This window comes from Myotis nattereri, assembly GCF_964212035.1.
Source record: "Myotis nattereri genome assembly, chromosome: 1".
NCBI lineage: Eukaryota > Metazoa > Chordata > Mammalia > Chiroptera > Vespertilionidae > Myotis > Myotis nattereri.
In genome coordinates this window covers 230,232,533-230,251,070 of record NC_138075.1, presented here as the reverse complement: position 1 = coordinate 230,251,070, position 18,538 = coordinate 230,232,533, and the positions used below count along the sequence as shown (strand labels likewise).

At 64.0% G+C, this 18,538-nt stretch overlaps 1 protein-coding gene across 2 annotated transcripts in view; it reads left to right on the top strand.

Moving 5' to 3' along the window:
* Positions 1 to 18,466, top strand: part of NSD2 (nuclear receptor binding SET domain protein 2) — a gene marked incomplete at both ends in the record, with an annotated part of 33,385 nt that extends 14,919 nt beyond the window's left edge. The window contains 13 exons of one of the 2 annotated variants that reach the window (XM_081092559.1): positions 7,268 to 7,399; positions 7,806 to 7,929; positions 8,656 to 8,856; positions 9,466 to 9,645; positions 9,981 to 10,137; positions 10,252 to 10,457; positions 10,853 to 10,956; positions 11,754 to 12,023; positions 12,261 to 12,377; positions 13,843 to 13,984; positions 14,169 to 14,275; positions 15,135 to 15,339; positions 15,685 to 18,466. In XM_081092559.1, the coding sequence (XP_080948685.1) occupies positions 7,268 to 7,399; positions 7,806 to 7,929; positions 8,656 to 8,856; positions 9,466 to 9,645; positions 9,981 to 10,137; positions 10,252 to 10,457; positions 10,853 to 10,956; positions 11,754 to 12,023; positions 12,261 to 12,377; positions 13,843 to 13,984; positions 14,169 to 14,275; positions 15,135 to 15,339; positions 15,685 to 15,935 (2,196 nt within the window). Of the gene's footprint in view, positions 1 to 914; positions 951 to 7,267; positions 7,400 to 7,805; positions 7,930 to 8,655; positions 8,857 to 9,465; positions 9,646 to 9,980; positions 10,138 to 10,251; positions 10,458 to 10,852; positions 10,957 to 11,753; positions 12,024 to 12,260; positions 12,378 to 13,842; positions 13,985 to 14,168; positions 14,276 to 15,134; positions 15,340 to 15,684 lie in introns of those variants that run through there. The other variant, XM_081092560.1, reaches the window with a different exon arrangement.
* Between the last annotated feature and the right edge of the window lie 72 nt (positions 18,467 to 18,538).

Genomic DNA, 18,538 nt, shown 5'->3' with positions numbered 1-18,538 from the left:
GCTTCAGGGCTCTCCCCGGCGCCTCGTCCTCGCGCTCCTGTTGGGCACAGGCGAGGCAGACACGGAGGCTCTTTCCTTGCCCGAGTCCCTGCCCTGGGCCTGGCCTGGATGAGGGGGGCTGGCGTGGTGGGTGCAGAGGACGCACCGTTAGACAAGCCGGCGGTCCGAGGCTCATTCTCCCAGGCTGGGCTGCAGCCCGGCGGCTTAGATGTCCGTAGGAACTGGGGAAGCACGTTCTCATCGTTGGACGTAGTTGACTGTCAGTTCTTTTACTTCGGAAATGGATAGACTGTCAGATACACCTGTGTCGCGGGACGCCCACCCGCCCTGCCTTTTGGAGGTGAGGTCCAGGTCTGCCTCTGTTCCGCATGTAGAACAAGGAAATCATAGGCCTCCCATCGGTCAGTGTGACTGACACCGACCTTCCCTCAGAGATCCTGTCACAGAACGGTAGTGTCCCCGAACCGCTGCAGGCGGACAGGAGCCTGGCTGTTAGCGTCCTGTCACTGAAGCCCACACAGCCCCACCCCAGCATGTGCCACGCTGAGTGCCTGCAGCATGTGAGGCAGCGGCGTCCCCCGCCGACCACCGGGCGCCCTGGTGGGAGCCGAACCGGGCCCCGTGCTGGGCTGCAGGCCGGCCCTCTTCCTCACCCTCGACCAAGTAGGGGACCAAAGAGCGTTGGTGTTTCGAGACATTCCAGGTCGTGTTACATTTCAGTCCCTCAGAAGGGCGTGTGCAGCCACAAGTGTACACAAGCGTGGTTCCCGCACAGCCCCCGACGCCCAGCGAGACCGGACGGAGGGGACCCTTGCATGGCAGCCTCAGAGTGGGTGGGAGTCCTGTGCTGTAACTGCGTTTCTTGTTCCCTCAGTAGAGCAAATTCTTACTGTTTCCGCCTTCACTGGTGACAGCTTCTGTGGGAGCCCACACCCGTCAAGTTGGACTGACTCCGCTGCCCTGTGCTGCCCCTGACCCGGCGCCGTGTCCAGGGCGCCGGCGGGGCGGGGTGGAGGGTGAGGGCAGGCTGCTTATGCTGGTGTTAACAAACACATACAAGGAAGGAGACAGATAGCACGTTTTAAGACCGAGGTAAGATACTGTTCGAGGCATTTATCCAGTCACATTTATCCCACGACGAGCACACCCGCAGCCCGGCGGTCACTGCAGGGCCAGGCTGGAAGGCTGCCCTCAGCCAGGTGTCCGGGGCCTGTGACAGGGACACACAGGATCGGTCGTGTCCTGCAGCTCATACTTCCTGGGTTTTTACTGACCAACACGGACCCCGGAGCCTCCGGGAACCGCAGACAGCACGCTGAGCGGCGCCCTCGCAGCCGCGTGCAGTCGCTGCCGTGGACACAGCGTTTCCAGCGTACACGGCGGGAAGGTTTTGGTTCTGTCTTTTGACTGAACAGCTTTACGATGACACTACACAGAGTAAGTTTACAGGAAGGAAGTTGGCAGCGCTGAACAGCCCTCCCCAGGGCCACGTGCCCGCATGGCGAGGGCAGGGCCTCCCTGTCCTCACGGTGCAGCAGCACGCGCTGTTTGCCGCAGACGCCGCCGTAGCCTGTTACGCCTCGTGGAGTTTTCTGACCACGTGCGTGTCCTGAGCCATCGTTATTTTTTTTTTGGGGGGGGGGGGGGGGAGGCATAGCTTCAAAATCTTCTTTTATTTTATTTTATTGCTGAAAGTATTACCGAGAGTATTACATATGTCTCCTTCCCCTCCCTCTTGACATTCCCCTGGCCTCCCCTACCCCCCAGTGGCTTGTGTCCATTGGCTGTGCTTGTATGCACTGAGCCATGATTTATTGTCATGCATGCAGAGCCCTTGGGTGCCTGGCTCCTTGCAAGGACGCAGTGGTTCGCTTGTGACACTGTGGTCATAACAATAAAATGACAGAGTTCCCACCATCCCGTCCTTACCCCGCCCCGCGTGTAAACGCTGTGTGGGCGTGGAGAGCGCTCTCTGGGCTCATCCTGCACACGGGACAGACGGAACCAAGACCCGGCGAGCCGGGCTCCTGGGGCCACGTCAGAGTCCGGGGCGGCGGCGAGGGCGGCGGCGGCAGCTCTGCTCGGACGCAGGGCCACGGCCTCCGGGTGACCTGAGCTGCACCTCCTCAAGGCCATGAAGAGCCCAGCAGTTACGTGTGCTCCCCAGGAAGTTAGCCCCTGAGCTCACAGAGTCAGAAACTGGTGGTGTTCAGATGGCCCTAGTTCGGAAACCATCACGGAGACAGACTCGAATCGAGGCCTGGTGGTTCCGACGGGCAAGCCGGCGGCCAGCCAGTGTCCTGGAGAAGGGACCAGCACTGCCAGCCTCAGCCGAGGACGTGGGCGCGTGGGGACGCGGATGGGGTGTCCCCTGGGACCTGGGAGGCGAGTGGCAGGCGGAGGAGTCACCTCCCCGGGCAGAGCTGTCCCGGCCAGCGCGAGGGTGGCCTCGCTGAGGGACGCCTGTGAGGCCTGGTGGCTCCAGGGGGGTGAGCGGGGCTCTGCCCTGAGCTTAGGGGCACGGGCTCCCCTGGTGGCCATCACCCCAGCGGCTGAGCTGCCTGCTGTCAGGATGCACCACAGCGTCCGCACAGGGTCGTCTCGCTATGCCACCCGTGTGCTGAGTGGGTGGATTCGGGCCCGAGGCCTCAGCCAGGGTCTGAGGCAGCCGCTCTGAGGGCACAGGCCCTGCCCCTGGGCGCATCAACCCCACCCCTGCATGCAGTGCCCCGCCCCTCGCATCGCCCCGCCCCTGCGGGCAGCACCCGTCCTGGCACGGAGGTCGGCTCTGACGGCGCCGAGTGCGGGGGCAGCGGTTGGTGGTGGTGGTGCCCACGTGCCTGTGTCCCGAGGGCCTTGCTCCGAGGTGACAGCGGGCGGCCAGTCCGCAGCTGGATTGAGGCGCAGGCGCCGGGTGCTCTGTGCTCTGTGCTCTGTGGGGGGCGTCCTGTCTGTCACGGCCACTCCTCCCAATGGCAAAGAGCCAGGGTTGAGAGGATGCTTCCAGAAGCCAAGGGTGCTCAGGTGTCGGGTTCCAGAGGCTGAAGCAGCAGCTGAGCGCAGAGAAGGGGGAGAAAGCCCTGCAGGCGGCAGGACCAGGTGGGATGCACCTCGGCCTCTGGCCCTGGCCCGCTCCCCAAGATCGGTGACCAAAAGCAGCGAGAACGGCCAGGCTTGAGGGCAAGGCAGAGCCAACAGGTCCTCATGGGGGCAGCTCACATCTACTGCGTCTGTCATGGAAACGGCCTGAGAAGAGAAGACCAGGTTAGCGCATAGCTCCAACCCGAGACGGGCCTGTGTGAGGCAGGTGCTGGGCCCCGTGGCTGGCGCTCGGCTGTGCTGTGGTTGTCAGTGGTAGCGTCAGCGTGTGTACGTGAGGGACGACCCCACTCACAGGGCCCTGTCGGGTGAAGGTGGAGCCGCGTCCTGGGTCACGTCCCTCCATCGCCCGTCTGACAGGGCAGTGGGAAACGGGAAGGCGGGAGCTCTGGCAAGTTGGCGGACTTCTTACTCGTGTGGTTCCTGACTTCACGCGCGTCTGAGACACGGCCCCTCTTTCTCCAGGTGGTTCTGGCAGGTGGGCCTTCCCACTGGCACCGGACGCCTCTGGCTGTGCAGTCAGCACGCGGTGCCGGGAAAAGCAGCCAGAGTGGAGACGTCACTCTGACCGGGAGGTTTCTCACCGGTTCCGGACCCCACCGCCGGCTTTCAGTTGTGTTTTTAAAGTGCCGGGTCCGCTCCGTGTGGGGTTTGGGCCAGTGAAGCTGGTTCTGATGCGCAGTGTTGCTGCTGTAGCTAGAACCCTAGCGCTTGCCTGGGTGGGGCGTGGGCTTGTCCCTGGTGCGCAGGGTCCGGCCTCCTGGGAGCTCAGGGGCAGGCTGAGAGACGGCGGCCGGCCTCTGGGGCACCTTGCCCCTCGGTGGTGCCGTGTTGGGCCCGCACACGTGGGCTCTCTGGCCCGTGTCTAGTTGTTGGGTGACTGCGTGTCCGTTGCCAGCATGTGTTGTGAGGCGAGCTGACTATCGAGGCTGAGATGGGGGTGGCCCGCCCTGCCCTGCCGCGGGGCTTGCTCCCTGCACGTGCTGACGGGCCTGAGGCGGGCTCTGTTCCTGTTCTCCGGGCCCCTCGCTGGCCCACGCCTGCTGAGGGCACGTGGGGCTGGTAGGAAACTCTAGAGACTTGTGTTGTCTGTGACAAGGGCTGGCCCTGGCTCTGTGGCCAGGCCTCCCCGTGGCTCTCGCCACGCCCTGGGGCTGGGGCCACACAGCCTCTGCTGGGACCACGGCACAGGGTGTGACTCGACCCCGCCCTGGCGGCCAGCAGCCGAGAGGGTTCCCGTCTGCGAGGCCTCAGGGCTGCTCGGATGGGAGCTGGCGGGCACGGTGGCCCAGGGTGACGAAGGGTTTGCTGAAGGTCGCTGTGTTCACTGGCCCCGCTGTGGCCGTGAGACCAGTCTCTGCCTTGACATGGACCAAACCTGCTGAGCCAGGTCCTGTCACCTGTCGGCCCCGCGCTGAGTGACAGCGGAACAGGCTCACGGAAAGGCCGTGTGGAGCCGGCAGTGGTGCTTCCGAAGCGCCGTGGTACCAGCCGTGAAGGCGTTTGCTGTCAGTCACAGCTCACCCTGCGTGACGCCCTGTGCAGGGCCGGGAGCTGCTCTCCAGGCCGGACCGGCGGGGGACCTGCCTGGTCTGAGCGTCCCCCACACACTGTACGGCTCCCGGGAGCGGGTTCGCACACGGTCGCCAGGTCACAGCGTGGGCGAGGTGTCACCTGGGACCTGTCTGCGTGGAGGCTGCGTCCACGTGCAGGAGCGCTTTTCTCAGGCCCGCAGGCGAGCAGAGGGGCTGCTCCGGCGAGTGCGGGGGTCGGGCTGGCCGTCTGGTCAGCCCCGCCAGGTCCGTTCCGCATGCGTCCTCCTGGGTGTGGGGTAGAGGCAGGTGTGCGGGCTGGGGCTGGGACTGGGACTGTTGGGCCCAGACAGGGGATGTCGCTGTCGCAGACGTGGCCCCTGCCCCGGCTGGAGTGAGGGGCCGCTGGGCTGGGCCCCGACGGAGCTGTGCCGGGCTGCGTGCCGGAGGGCGGGCGGTGGGCTGCATGGACTGTGATGCCGGGCCTGTGTTCTGTGTGCACCTGAGCCCCCCCGGACACAGCCTCTGTGTGTCCGACACTCCCCCCTGAATGTGCATCCCGTGTTCCTCCTCCACACGCTGTCCCTGGGAGCCTCCACGTGGAAACGGCTCCCTTCTCTGTAACCAGAAATAAACGGTGCTGCTCTTCCTCTGCCAGGACTGGTCTGTGTCTTCTGTCTTTCTCTCCTTGCCTTTTCCTTCCAGCCACGCTGAGGGGGACGCGGGGGGCGGGGAGGCCCCCGAAGGCCCCGCTGGGCCTGGTGGCTGTCGGGCAGCCCCCTCCCGTGTGGCGCTGCCCCGGCCGCCAGCCCTGCGCTTCGGTCTCCAGCGCCCAGCCCGGCGGGGACCTGTATCTGAAGGGCGTGTGGCGTGGAGCGTGGCTCAGAGCACCCGGCAGGCTGCCTTCTTGGGGTGTCGGTGCTAGAGAAGGAGGGCGCGGTCAGGAGCCCCGCCTCCCTCCAGGCAGCCACGTGACCAACCGGAATTACGTGTCATTCGCCTACTGCTGCCGTCCTCCTGGAAAACACGAGGAAACCGGTTAAAAGGGCCCTTCCTCTTAGGACCGAGGTGATGGGGTGTCAGACACGAGCGTGTTGAGGCTGGACAGTGGCCACACACCCTTCACCCGCCCACGCCACCTGCTGGGTCCCCCCGAGAGCCGGCCCTCACGCCAAATGGGTGTGCTCACAGGAACGTCCGTCTAGACAGTGATGGCAAACCTGTGACACGCTGTCAGAGGTGACCCGCGAACTCATTTTTTTGGTTGATTTTTCTTTGTTAAATGGCATTTAAATATATAAAATAAATATCAAAAATATAAGTCTTTGCTTTACTATGGTTGCAAATACCAAAAAATGTCTATCTGTGACACGGCACCAGAGTTAAGTTAGGGTTTTTCAAGATGCTGACACGCCGAGCTCACAAGGTTCGCCATCACTGCCCTAGACTCTAGACCACGGGGGGCAAACTTTCTGACTCGAGGACCACAATGGGTTCTTAAACTGGACCGGAGGGCCGGAACAAAAGCATGGATGGAGTGTTTGTGTGAACTAATATAAATTCAAAGTAAACATCATTACATAAAAGGGTACGGTCTTTTTTTTTTTTTTTTTAGTTTTATTCATTTCAAACGGGCCATAGTTTGCCCACGGCTGCTCTAGACAAAGGTCGTCGATGAGGCTGCAGAGCAGGGCGTTGTCTGTGGGCTGTGCACTCGTTTCTGCGAGTTTTTCAGTGTGGCCTCTTCCCCTTCCTCACTCTGTCCACGGGCGGACAGCAACCGGGGACACGTCCGTGCCCGTGGCTCCTGGGGGCAGGAAGTGCAGTTCATAGGTTTGCTCAGTTGAAAATTCACTTCTCAACATTTACTGGACGTGAGATGTGTTTATCTGATGTTCAGTTGAGAACTGAATTTAAGAAAGTCTCCAGTTGCTAATGGGAGAGTGTCCTAATGAGAGTTTTACTGTTTCTATTTAAAGACACAGTCTTGCTGGTCAGGGAGGGGATGCTGAGTCAGAGGCAGGGGAGGGAAGCCCCGAGGAGGAGAGGGCTGGAGCTGCCCCGCCTCCAGGCCGTCACCCGGCCCCACGGCTGACAGGCAGCCCCCAGCCTCGCGAGGGAGGAGGTCACGCAGGGACTGACACGGAGCCTCGCTCAGGTGTAGCTGAGCGGCTTGCGGAGGGAAGGCTCGCATTCTGCCTGCACGTTGGCTCTTTCAGAAACTCACTGACACTGATGTTCCTTTTACTTAAAATAGCCGGACCGTTACCCACCGGGTACGACAGGCCAGGACCCTCCGTCCCAGAGCCCGCCCGCGGCCACCTGTGCCAGCACATTGCCTGTCTGAGGCCGTCAGGGCGTGTCCGTCTCCCTCGCGCACATGCGTGCACACGCCCTGCACGTCCGCTGGGAGGAGGCCCGTTTCTGACTTTCTGTCCAGCTTCTCTCCACGTTGTTATCAGAGACCCCGCTGGTGACCACGTCTGCTGAGAAGAGCTGGCCGCGCAGGCGAGCGGAGAGGCCAGTGCGCGTGCGCGCCATGCGTGTCCCACGTGTGTGCACGTGGACCGAGCCCGGCGGGCCTGTCCCTGGAGCTCCTGCGACTAGTGAGCTGTCGTCACCTCCTCCACCTGCAGGTCTCGGATGGCGTGGGCGACGAGCCCTCGGAGTCCCCGGACGAGAGTGCCGACGAGACTCAGACCGAAGTGTCCGTCTCCTCAAAAAAGTCGGAGCGAGGCCTGACTGCCAGGAAGGAGCACGTGTGCCAGGTGAGGGTGCTGCCGCCTTCTCACAGCCCGCCGGGCGCCAGCCGCCTGCCGGCCCTGGGCCAGGGTGGGAGTGAGGCGCACGCGAACACGTGTGCTTTGGGGGTGGGGAACGTGGGAGGAGGCGGGAGCTGCCGGGACGCCCCCTTGGTGCACACGGGCAGCGGGTCACCAAGGGCTGTGTGCCCAGCACCCTGAGCGTGTTGGCCACCGTGCGGTCAGCTCGGCCCTCGCAGCTGCCTGGGGGTGAGCTTGACTTCTGGGGAGGGTGTGGGCGTCTCCCGGGACGTCCCGCAGGCTCGTGCTCCTGTGGGTCAGTGGACACGGGGGCTGGTGCTCGGGCGCACCCCCGTGTGCCCCGCTCCCGGGAGGAGCTGGGCTGCAGGGCTCACCCGCTCTCCGCCCCCAGCTGTGCGAGAAGCCCGGCCGCCTCCTGCTCTGCGAGGGCGCCTGCTGCGGGGCCTTCCACCTCTCCTGCCTCGGGCTGCCCCGGCCGCCCGAAGGGGGCTTCGTCTGCAGCGAGTGTGTCTCAGGCAAGTGCCGTCCCGGCCCCAAACCCCGGGCAGTGCCCAGGCCGCGGTCCTGCGATGCCCCCAGCCCCCGCCCTGCACCCAGAGGGCCTGTCGCTCCCTCGGCGCCTCCCTCGGAGCTCGGTGTGACTGCTGTCGAGACGGTGTCACTCGTCTGGTCTGGGGACTGGCAGTGGCGTCCCGTGGGCGGTGTGGGCCCGGCTCTGTGGAGGTGGCCGTGGTGGCTGCCACAGCGGGTGCAGGCGACAGCCCCTCAAGGACACAGGAGCCTGGAGTCCTGCGGCCGCTGCGGCTCCCTCCGCGCGGCTCCTGCTCTCACTGGGCTTCGCCCGCACAGTCTGAGGCGGGTGGGACGGGGCGGCACGGGTCGCTGTTCCCCTCCTGTCCTCGTCGGCCCGACTCCTGGGAACCCGAGTCTCCTGGGGAGACCCTCAGGCTGTGGCCCCCCCTGGGCGCCTCCCTTTGGGCGCCAGTGCTCTGCGTGGCTCTTCACGTGGTTGCTCAGCCCCTCTCCGCGGGGGAGGGACGCCTTCCCCTCTCGCTCACTTGAGTGGCGCCCACCTGGCTGCTGCACATCCCGGTCCTGCAGGTGAGGCGGGACTTGCTGAAGCTGGCGTGACCGCCCCCGTGGCGGGAAGCAGCCTGGCGGCTCCCAGCGCTGTGGCTGCAGCGGCTCAGGGACTCCCGCTCATCCCTGTGCTGGTCCCGCCCGCCCCTTTCTCGCGTTAGGGATCCACTCGTGCTTCGTGTGCAAGGAGAGCACAGCGGACGCCAAGCGCTGCTCCGTGCCGCAGTGCGGGAAGTTCTACCACGAGGCCTGCGTGCGGAGGTTCCCCCTGACGGTGTTTGAGGGCCGCGGCTTCCGGTGCCCCCTGCACGGCTGCGTGAGCTGCCACGCCTCCCACCCCTCCAGCTCGCGCGCCACGAAAGGTGGGGTCTGCGTCAGCCCTGCGGGTGCGTGGAGGGTGGGCTGGTGGCCGCGTTGCTTGGAGTCGCTTTCCCTGTTACTGACCAACACAGGTTGGGTTAGGGTTTTTCTTAGCAAAGGACTTGCTGCCCAGCCCCCTTCGCTCCCTCTTCTTGCCCCAGCTGTCACCTTACAGACCCTTCGTTCTAGAGGGGCCCTTGGAACCGTTCTGATAGGTGTGTTAATTCTCACTCGGGTAGTTTCCATGTAAGAACGGGGCTCGGAAGAGAGAGGAGAGAGCGTCAGTGTGAGAGACACATCGAGTGGTTGCCTTCCACACGTGGGGCGGGAATGTTTGAACCTGCATCTCAGGTAGATGCCCTTGGCCGGGAATCGAACTTGCGACCCTTCAGTCCCTGGGCCAACGTTCTAACCACTGACCCACCGGCCAGGGCTAGAGTGCAGCGTTTTAAATGCCGGGCCCTTTACTCGGGCGTCTTTCAGAACGTTTTTCTGTTACGTAGTCCCCCTCCCGTGCTGGTTGTGTCTCGTCCGTTGTGGCCGTGTGTGTCCGTGGGTGGAGGCAGGGCGGTCTCACAGCTGCTCATGTGGGCCCTCCCGTCTGCCCCCAGGGAAAATGATGCGGTGCCTGCGCTGCCCCGTCGCCTACCACGGCGGGGACGCCTGCCTGGCGGCCGGCTGCCTGGTGGTCTCGTCCCACAGCATCGTCTGCACGGCCCACTTCACCGCCCGGAAGGGCAAGCGGCACCACGCCCACGTCAACGTGAGCTGGTGCTTTGTGTGCTCCAAAGGTGAGGCTGGCGGCCGGGGGAGGGCGCCACCACCGCGGGGTTTCCCACGCTCTGCATGGCGGGCACCGTGACCAGAGTTAGCGGGAGCATCTCACAGTCGCGGGTGCTGGCTGTGGTGAGGGGCCCCGTGCTCATGCCCGGTGCAGCTGCCGGTGCTGCGCGCTGTCCAGGAGGGGATGCGGGGTGGGGGGGGGGGGGGGGAGGCGTGCTGTCCGGGAGGGGGGCGCGAGTGGGGGGCGTGTCCGGGAGGGGGGCGCGAGTGGGGGGCGTGCTGTCCGGGAGGGGGTGCGAGCTGGGGCCGTGGGCCATGCCAGGCTGAGCCGCCCCCTTTGCAGGAGGGAGCCTGCTGTGCTGCGAGTCCTGCCCGGCGGCCTTCCACCCCGACTGCCTCAGCATCGACATGCCCGACGGCAGCTGGTTCTGCAATGACTGCCGGGCGGGGAAGAGGCTGCACCACCAGGACATCGTGTGGGTCAAACTCGGGAACTACAGGTTGGGACCGGAGCCCCCCGCCCTCACGTGTGTTTGCTTTGCAGAGCTGCAGTGTGGAGCGGTCGCCGCGCTCTCTGAAGAGTCTGTGAACCCTCTTTTTAATATTTATAATAGATGGTGGCCGGCAGAAGTTTGCCATCCCAAAAATGTCCCCCCAAATATTCAGAAAATGAAGCACGAGATTGGAGAATTCCCTGTGTTTTTCTTTGGGTCTAAAGATTATTACTGGACGCATCAGGCTCGAGTGTTCCCGTACATGGAGGGGGACCGGGGCAGCCGCTACCAGGGGGTCAGCGGGATCGGCAGAGTCTTCAAAAACGGTACGGACGTTGCCGGGGCCGTGAGGCCGGGGGTGCGGGGCCGGCCCTGGTTTCTGCTTGTGAAAGCGGTTTCCGTGGAGACCCTGGCCCGTGGGGGCCCAGAGTGGGTTGGACTCCTGTGACCTGGGGGTGCGGTTCGTTTCACTCGCACGCGTTGCGCCGTCTTCGGGAAAGTGCGAGTGCTGGTTTGCAGGAGTTTCTCGCCGCTGTTACTAAGAGGGAGGTGTGGGGGGAGCTTGCCTGCTGTGGCCTCGAGCACAGGGGACCGACGCCCACCCGCTTCCACGCCGAGTGTGGGGTGTCGCCGGTCCGGGGCCGCGGGAGGGGACCGTGAGCTTGAAGGGCAGGTGGGCTCGCTGACCAAGCGCTGTCCTCCCATCGCGTTGACCTTTCAGCACTGCAAGAAGCGGAAGCTCGTTTCCGTGAAATCAAACTGCAGCGGGAAGCCAGAGAGACACAGGAGAGCGAGCGGAAGCCCCCGCCCTACAAGCACATCAAGGTGAGCGCGGGCGCAGTCACAGCAGGGAGAGTAGACGTGAGGCCTCGGCTGGTCCTTGTGCCCAGGATGGAGGGGCGGGCAGGGCTGAGCCAGCATCCCGGAGACCAAAGACTGCCCGCTCTGAGGGCGTGGCCAGCAGGGCCGGAGCTGAACGTGGCCCTGCATCTGCTCCGGGTGCCGGAGCCCGGCAGCGGTCATCGGGCCCCGGGTCCAGGCTCCTCTCTGCGTCCGGTCGCAGTGGGTCCTGGCGAAGGCAGCCCCGTAGTCCTCAGTGGGTGCCGAGTCTTCCCTGGCCAGTCCCGGGGGCGCCTGTTGGAGGGCCTGCCCGGGGCTGGAGGCCGCTGTGCCAGGCGCAGGCTCCCTCCCCGGCCGCTCCTCGCTGCACTTTCCTTCCCACTCATGCTGCTTCCCTGGCGGAGGCTGTGCCCTGAGCCCGCCCGTCCAGGTGGCGCCGTGGGTGCTCCTTGCGGAGGGAAGTGCCCACAGACATGGGCCGTGAGGGGTGCGGGCACCTCCTTGTCCCGGGCAACCTGTGTGCCAGCTGTCCAGTAGACGGGGACTCGCACTACCACAGAGCACACGGGGGCGGGCATCTTCTGAAGCTCCAGGGCAGGTCGGCTGCTCCCTGCGCCTGGCGAGGGCCCTGTGACCGGTGGGGGCTGCGCACCTCTGGCCAGGCTCCTCCCTGGGCCTCGCAGCTGACCGCCGGCAGGAGGCTGGTGGGTGGGGCAGGGGTGCCGGGGTCACGTGCCGTCGCGTCAGGGCACCGGGCTGAGGCAGTGCACCTGTCCCTGCAGGTGAATAAGCCGTACGGGAAAGTGCAGATCTACACGGCCGACATTTCCGAGATCCCCAAGTGCAACTGTAAGCCCACGGACGACAGCCCCTGCGGCCTGGACTCGGAGTGTCTGAACCGGATGCTCATGTTCGAGTGCCACCCGCAGGTGTGCCCCGCCGGGGAGGCCTGCCAGAACCAGAGCTTCAGCAAGCGGCTGTACCCAGAGACCAAGATCGTGCGCACCGACGGCAAGGGCTGGGGCCTGGTCGCCACGCGGGACATCCGCAAGGTCTGCCTTTCCCTCCGCCTGGGCCGCGGCTCCAAGCTGCGCAGGGCACGCATGGGGGGCGTCCAGGTTGGGGGTTGTCACCACAGTTACCTGTCCAAGTGCAGCCCAGAAATTCCCGTCAGCGGAGGCCTGCTGGGAAGGCGGGGCTGTGCGGGGGGGGGGGGGGGGGGGCGTGGGCGGGGCTGTGGGCAGGGCTGCCAGACCCTGGGCGGCCTCCAGCCTGTGCTCCGCCCACAGGGGGAGTTCGTGAACGAGTACGTGGGCGAGCTGATTGACGAGGAGGAGTGCATGGCCCGCATCAAGCACGCGCAGGAGAACGACATCACGCACTTCTACATGCTCACCATCGACAAGGTAGCCGCCTGCGGGGGGGGGCTGGCGGGGGAGCACGCCGCCTGGCGGCGGCCGGGTTCAACCTGTGCAGCTGTGGGGGCGACTGCCCCGGCACTGTCCCTCGGTGCGAGGTGTCTGGGGCCTCGTGTGCTCACTGGTGTGAGGGGCGCTGACCTCTTCCTGGGCGTCAGGGAGAAGTGGGAGGCCCGGGTGGGGGTGACACCCCGTCATAGGGAGCTGCCTTGGTTGGTTTGGAAGGAAGACCTGCGGTGGTCAGTGCGGGGGGAGGGGGAGGGGAGGCAGGTGCGTCTGGGTGCAGTCGCGGCCCTTTCCGGGGTGACTTCTTTGGTGACCACAGCCGCTCCAAAGGCAGCAAGCGAGCTTACGTATTCCGGGCCAGGCCCTCCTCCTGGGTCGGGGGGAAGCGGGGCCGGGGCCTGGCCTGTTTTTAGAGCCTAAACTTAATCTTGTGCCGTGCAAGTGCCAGTCGCTCCTGTAACGCAGACTGGTTCCTGCCTGGTGCCGCCCGGGCAGCGGCTGGGGTGCAGGCTCTGCCCAACATGGGGGCAGAATCAACAGCCATTCCTCAGTGTTTCTTATAGAAACAGACCAGCCCTGCCCCAGCGTTTGGGGGGACGGGGGACATGAGCAGACCCTCAGTAGAAGGCTAAGGGGGGTGAGAGCCCGAGACAAGGCGACCACGCTGAGGGAAACAGAGCAAATGTTAGAAATGGGGAGACCCAGACAGGACCGGGGACCAGGCCCCCGAGCAGCCATCCTGGGGACTGGCTGGGACGCGCCCGGCGGGTTAAGGGCGTCATACAGCTGTTAGCTGGGTGAGGGTGAGCGCGGGGGAGAGGTCAGGTCGCGGGGAGAGGTCACGACCCTGCGAATGAGCCACGTGGTGTGAGGCACGTCTACTGTGCAGGCGTGGAGAGGGGGGTGCGTGCGGACAGAGCGTGACGGGGGCTGGCGTGTCCGTGTCCCTCGCTGGGCCTGGTCCTGGATGTGGCCCGACACAGCGGGGCCGAGCAGCCCTCACCTTTGGGCTCTGCCTCAGGGATACAGAGTCTGGAGCACAGGCCTGTGGCAGCAGGGCTGCCCCAGCTGCTGACCGCCAGCTGGTCTCTGACCACGGCACTGTCGGCTGCTCAGAGTGCGGCATCTTCCCTCCTGCTGGGAGCCGTGTTTGCGTCCTGGGCCCGTTCGTAGTTGTTGGCTGCGCTCTGTGCATCTGGGGCTGTCGGTGCCAACCTTCGGTGCCCGCCAGCAAAGGGGCACCAGGCCTCGGCTCCCAGGGCTGGTCCCATCCACGTGGTCCTGACCCGCCCTCCGGGAGCAACAGCAATGGGACTGGATTGGGGGCTCCTGCCCGAGTGGACGCAGGAGACCACGGTTGCCAGTACAACACCGAGTCTCGTGCGGGGCCTGCGAGACGGCCGGCGGGTGCCCTTGGCCGCACTTGAACCCTACGTTGTGCCTCCAGGACCGCATCATCGACGCCGGCCCCAAAGGCAACTACTCCAGGTTTATGAACCACAGCTGCCAGCCCAACTGCGAGACCCTCAAGTGGACGGTGAATGGGGACACGCGTGTGGGCCTGTTTGCCGTGTGTGACATTCCTGCAGGTACGGCCTGAGGCCCGCACGTCGGAGGGCCCTGGGGGGCACTGGTCGCTTGGAGGTGGTGTCTGGTGCGAGGCGGCGTTCGCAGCCGTGGGGACGAGTAGCGTGGGGGTGGGGATACCGGGTGGGCGGCCGGAGGCTCAGATGGTAAACAGATGTTTCCATGTGGCTCATCTGCCGTCACCAGGGACAGAGCTGACGTTTAACTACAACCTCGACTGTCTGGGCAACGAGAAGACCGTGTGCCGGTGTGGCGCCCCCAACTGCAGCGGGTTCCTCGGGGACAGACCGAAGGTAAAGGCCGCGTGCGCCCAGCCTGGGACTCCACGGCAGAGCCGCGCTCCCAGGTCCCTGCCTCTGCTCCCGGCCACTGGCCATCCTGGGCGGGGGGCGGCCTCTCCCAGCCCCAGCCCCTCGTCACATGGCCTTCATGTCTGTGTCCCTCCTCTGCTAAAGACACGGGTCAGGCTGGAGTAGGGCCCCTGCCCCATGTGACCTCCCCTCCCTCCCCTCGCACATCCGCTACGACCCTCTGTACACACAGCCCCCCCATCCCGCCCCCCACCCCGAGGTGGCAGAAGGACACAACCTGGGGCGACACAGGCGCCTGCTGCGGGGATCCCTGCTGTCCTCATCCTATATAACAAAAGCCTAATATGCAAATTGACTGAACTACAGAATGGTGGGTGGAACTACTGGTTGCTATGATGCACACTGACCACCAGGGGGGCAGACACTCAATGCAGGAGTTGCCCACAGGCCCCAGGCCAACCAAGGCAGGTGCCAGTGGGGGCCCTGCCAGTCGCCCCACAGATGGGCCCTGATTGCCAGCCAGGCCTAGGGACCTTACCTGTGCACAACTTTCATGCACCGGGCCTCTAGTTTTCTCATGTTCACCACAACACCGGGTCGGGCAGAGCCCCGTGTCTTTGGTTCTGCCCATCAGCACGTCTGGCCACCTGGGACTCAGCCGCTAAGGGCTCGTGCCTGTGCTGCTTCGTGTGCAACTTTCTCGCTCTGCACGGGCGTCAGCACAGGCGTGGGGAGCCGCTGGCCGTGTTGAACCCCGTTCTTTCGATGCGGGGGCAGCCCCAGGGTTTTCTAAGCCCCTGAAGCAGCAGCTCCTTCCCCGGACCGTGCTCTCTCCCCCTAGACCTCCACCATGCTGTCTTCCGAGGAAAAGGGCAAGAAGACCAAGAAGAAAACGCGGAGGCGCCGGACCAAAGGCGAAGGGAAGAAGGCGTCGGAGGACGAGTGCTTCCGCTGTGGCGACGGCGGGCAGCTGGTGCTGTGTGACCGCAAGTCCTGCACCAAGGCCTACCACCTGTCCTGCCTGGGCCTGGGCAAGCGGCCCTTCGGTGCGTCCCGCCCTGCAGCTCAGGGCCCGCAGTAGGGGGAGCAGAGCTGTGACCCCGGCAGGAAATCAGGAGCCCCCAGCACTGTGAGAGTCAGACGTCTGTAAAAAACAAACGTTTAGATGGGAAATGACAAAGCAGGTTGGCAGACAGGTGTCAGGAGAGAGGCCTGGCGCCAGGCCCTTAGGAGAGGGAGAGCGGGGCAGCAGTAGGCACCGGCAGGCGGGGGCAGGCCCTGGGCAGCTGGCCTTTGCGCTCTCAGGTGGGAGGGAGGAAGGGAGGGAAGTGGCTGATGGGTGTGGGACTTGCCACTGGCTGCCCGTCTGGTAACATGCCATCTCCTTACAGGGAAGTGGGTATGCCCTTGGCATCACTGTGACGTGTGTGGCAAACCTTCAGCCTCCTTTTGCCACTTGTGCCCCAATTCGTTCTGCAAGGAGCACCAAGACGGGACCGCCTGGCGCTCCACCGCAGACGGGCGCACCTACTGCTGCGAGCACGACTCGGGGGCCGAGGCGCGGAGCCCCTTCCCCGAGCCCAGGAGGCCCCAGGGCAGGAGGCGGCGGAGGTGCTGGCGGAGGGTCACGGAGGGCAAATAGCACCTGGTGTGGCCAGGGCTGCCAGGCCGGCCTGCCCAGGGTGGGCCGAGCTGGTGGGCTCGGGGCCGGGGCAAAGCCGCGACAGGAGCGCAGGCCTCTCGGGAGGGAGCGCCTCCACCACTGAGCCATCGGCAGCCCCGCTGCGCCTGCACTGACCGCCTGAGCCGCGGGGCTCGGAGCGCCTGGGACGAACGCCCAGGACGACACAGCATTACAGCTACTTGAATCGCCAAGAATGTCGACTTCCCTCCCACTGGTTTTAGGTGAAAGTTATGATTGACATGACAGATGAAATGTTTTTATCTCCCCCAAAACCTATAGCATAGTTTTTTCTGAATTGCTGGGGCTCAGACCCCGGAGTCCTCGGAGCCCGTGCTTTGGACGGACCAGCTGTACTGTACTGACGTGAGGTTTTCCTCCAAGTGCCCTTCTCACCAGAGCACACGGCTGGCCCAGGGCGGCGATGGGGCTGCGCTAGCTTCCCGGCCGTCTGCTCTCTGCGGACTTAACTGAGGGGTCCCTGCCCTGTCAGCCTTCAGAGAGCAGCTCCCTCCTCCGAGCCCAGCTCGCTGGCGTCTCCACTGCCCTGGCTCTTACCAACACCTGGGGAGACTTTGTACATTCTTTTCATTTGGCGTTTCTTTACGTTCCTGATTTTATTCTCAATATATTTTTGCTAAACTTTTCACAACTACCACCGACTGAATCGTGTATTTACTGACGCGACCCTGAGTCCTCCCGCCAAGGTGTGGCTTTGGCGGGTGCGGCCGCGTGGTGGCTTGGTGATGACTCTTGGGGAAGGCCGTGCTCCGGGGCCCGAGGAGAGGCGAGGCTGGAGCTGGCCACGTGTGGTCGTGGCCACTTCCTCGCTCTGTGGGTAGCTGTGCCGGTCAGATGTGCTCGGCCAGGGCACCACCTGCCGACCCCGGAGAAACTTCTGGAAAGTACTGCATTCTCTGTGCAAGATGCGATTCTTCCTGGAGTCCCCCTCCACCCTGGGGCTCAGAACCCGCCAAGAAGAGGGAGCATCCGCCAGGCACACGTGTGCGCTGGAGCCTGCTGCCCAGGCGTGGCGGGGCAGGAACACGCAGCGGGCACGTTTCTGACCAAGGCCCGTGCTCTGCAGGGTTCGCAGCTGGTCCCACGTGGCGGGGGGACCCTCTCCACCCCCTGGGTTTGTGACTAGAGCTGGGGTGGGTTTGTCAGGCTGAGACCGTGTGGCTCCTGGGGGCTGTGGGGTCCAGGCCTCCAGGCTGGCTGGTGGTTTTCCTGGCTGGTCGCCCGGCCTTCTCTCGTGACCCCGGGCAGTCACCACACAGAACCGAAAGGGAAGCCCAGAGCTCTGCCCCCGAACATGTCTGCGCGTGGGGTTTCGTTCTCATGGAAACCACCTGCCCGACGTGGGGCTGCGGAGCGTTTTCGTCCTTAACTTTTCAATTGTCTTGAGAAAACCCTGGCTTGATTCAGATTTCCCTCCTACGTCCTGGCAGCGTTCGGATCTGGGCAGTGGCTGCAGCTGCCGTGGGCGTGGCGCGCTCTCAGCCAGGGCCGGCGCAGGCAGAGGCCGCCATCCTTGCCTCCTGCTGGGCGTCTACGTCAGGGCCCAGACTTGGGTTTGCAGTGCACTTTGGGGAGATTAACTTATTTCCATATTTGACAGTAAAATCCTGTGATTGAGTCACTGATATTTCCAAGTTTTAAACGGTCTTGAAGGAAATACTAGAAACATTTTCAATATGGCTGCCCTTTTCCCCAAAACTGTTAAGCGAATGAGCTGATAACACTACCTTTGAACGTGAGAAAACCATCGCGGGGTCAGGGCCGCAGCCGTTGGAGGACCTTCCCACGGGGGCGCTCGCCTCAGAGGTGTGGTTTTTTTCCCAAACACGGTCCAGCCCTCTTGTCATTAATGTGAAGCAGAAACAAAATGAAAACGGCCCAACCTCAGGATTCCTCGGTGTCAGGAGCCTATGCCCAGCGTGGTCATGGCTGCCCGGCTGGCACTGGCCCGGGAAGGTGGGCACCTCACCAGCTGCAAGGCCCAGGAGCGTGTCCGCCCCAGCACGTGGAGGCCTGTCCGCTGGCCGCCCTCCCGGGCCCCATGCTCAGGTCTGTGCTCTGGCGCCTCTGAAGTATTGATCTTGGCGGAGAACCGTCACGTCTTCCAGGACGACCTTGTCAGAGCAGAAGGCAAGCCTGTTCCATGGAGTCAGTGCCACGTCCTCAGTCCTAGGGGGGCGGTGTCTGACGCACGCGCGTGTCCACGGCGGTGCCCACGTGCCGTCGGGATGTGAAACTATCAGAACTTAAACCTCAGCCTCTGCCTCCCGGCGTCTGGACTTGACGGACGAGGCCCGTCTTCTCTTAGGAACATGGGTGCTATCGGTTCTGATAGACTCAGAAACTTGAAGTTCACCTCTAGGGGGGATAAACTGAAATGTAGATGTGGGAACTGCCAATAGCATTTAAAATGGAAACTTGTGTTGGGCAAATTGTGTATGAATATTTTTGTATTAAAAAGTTTGAAAGGCTTTTTTCTTAAACGTGTTTTATATGGGAGGCAACGTGAAGTTCTGGTCTGAATTGTCACTGCAAGGCGCCCA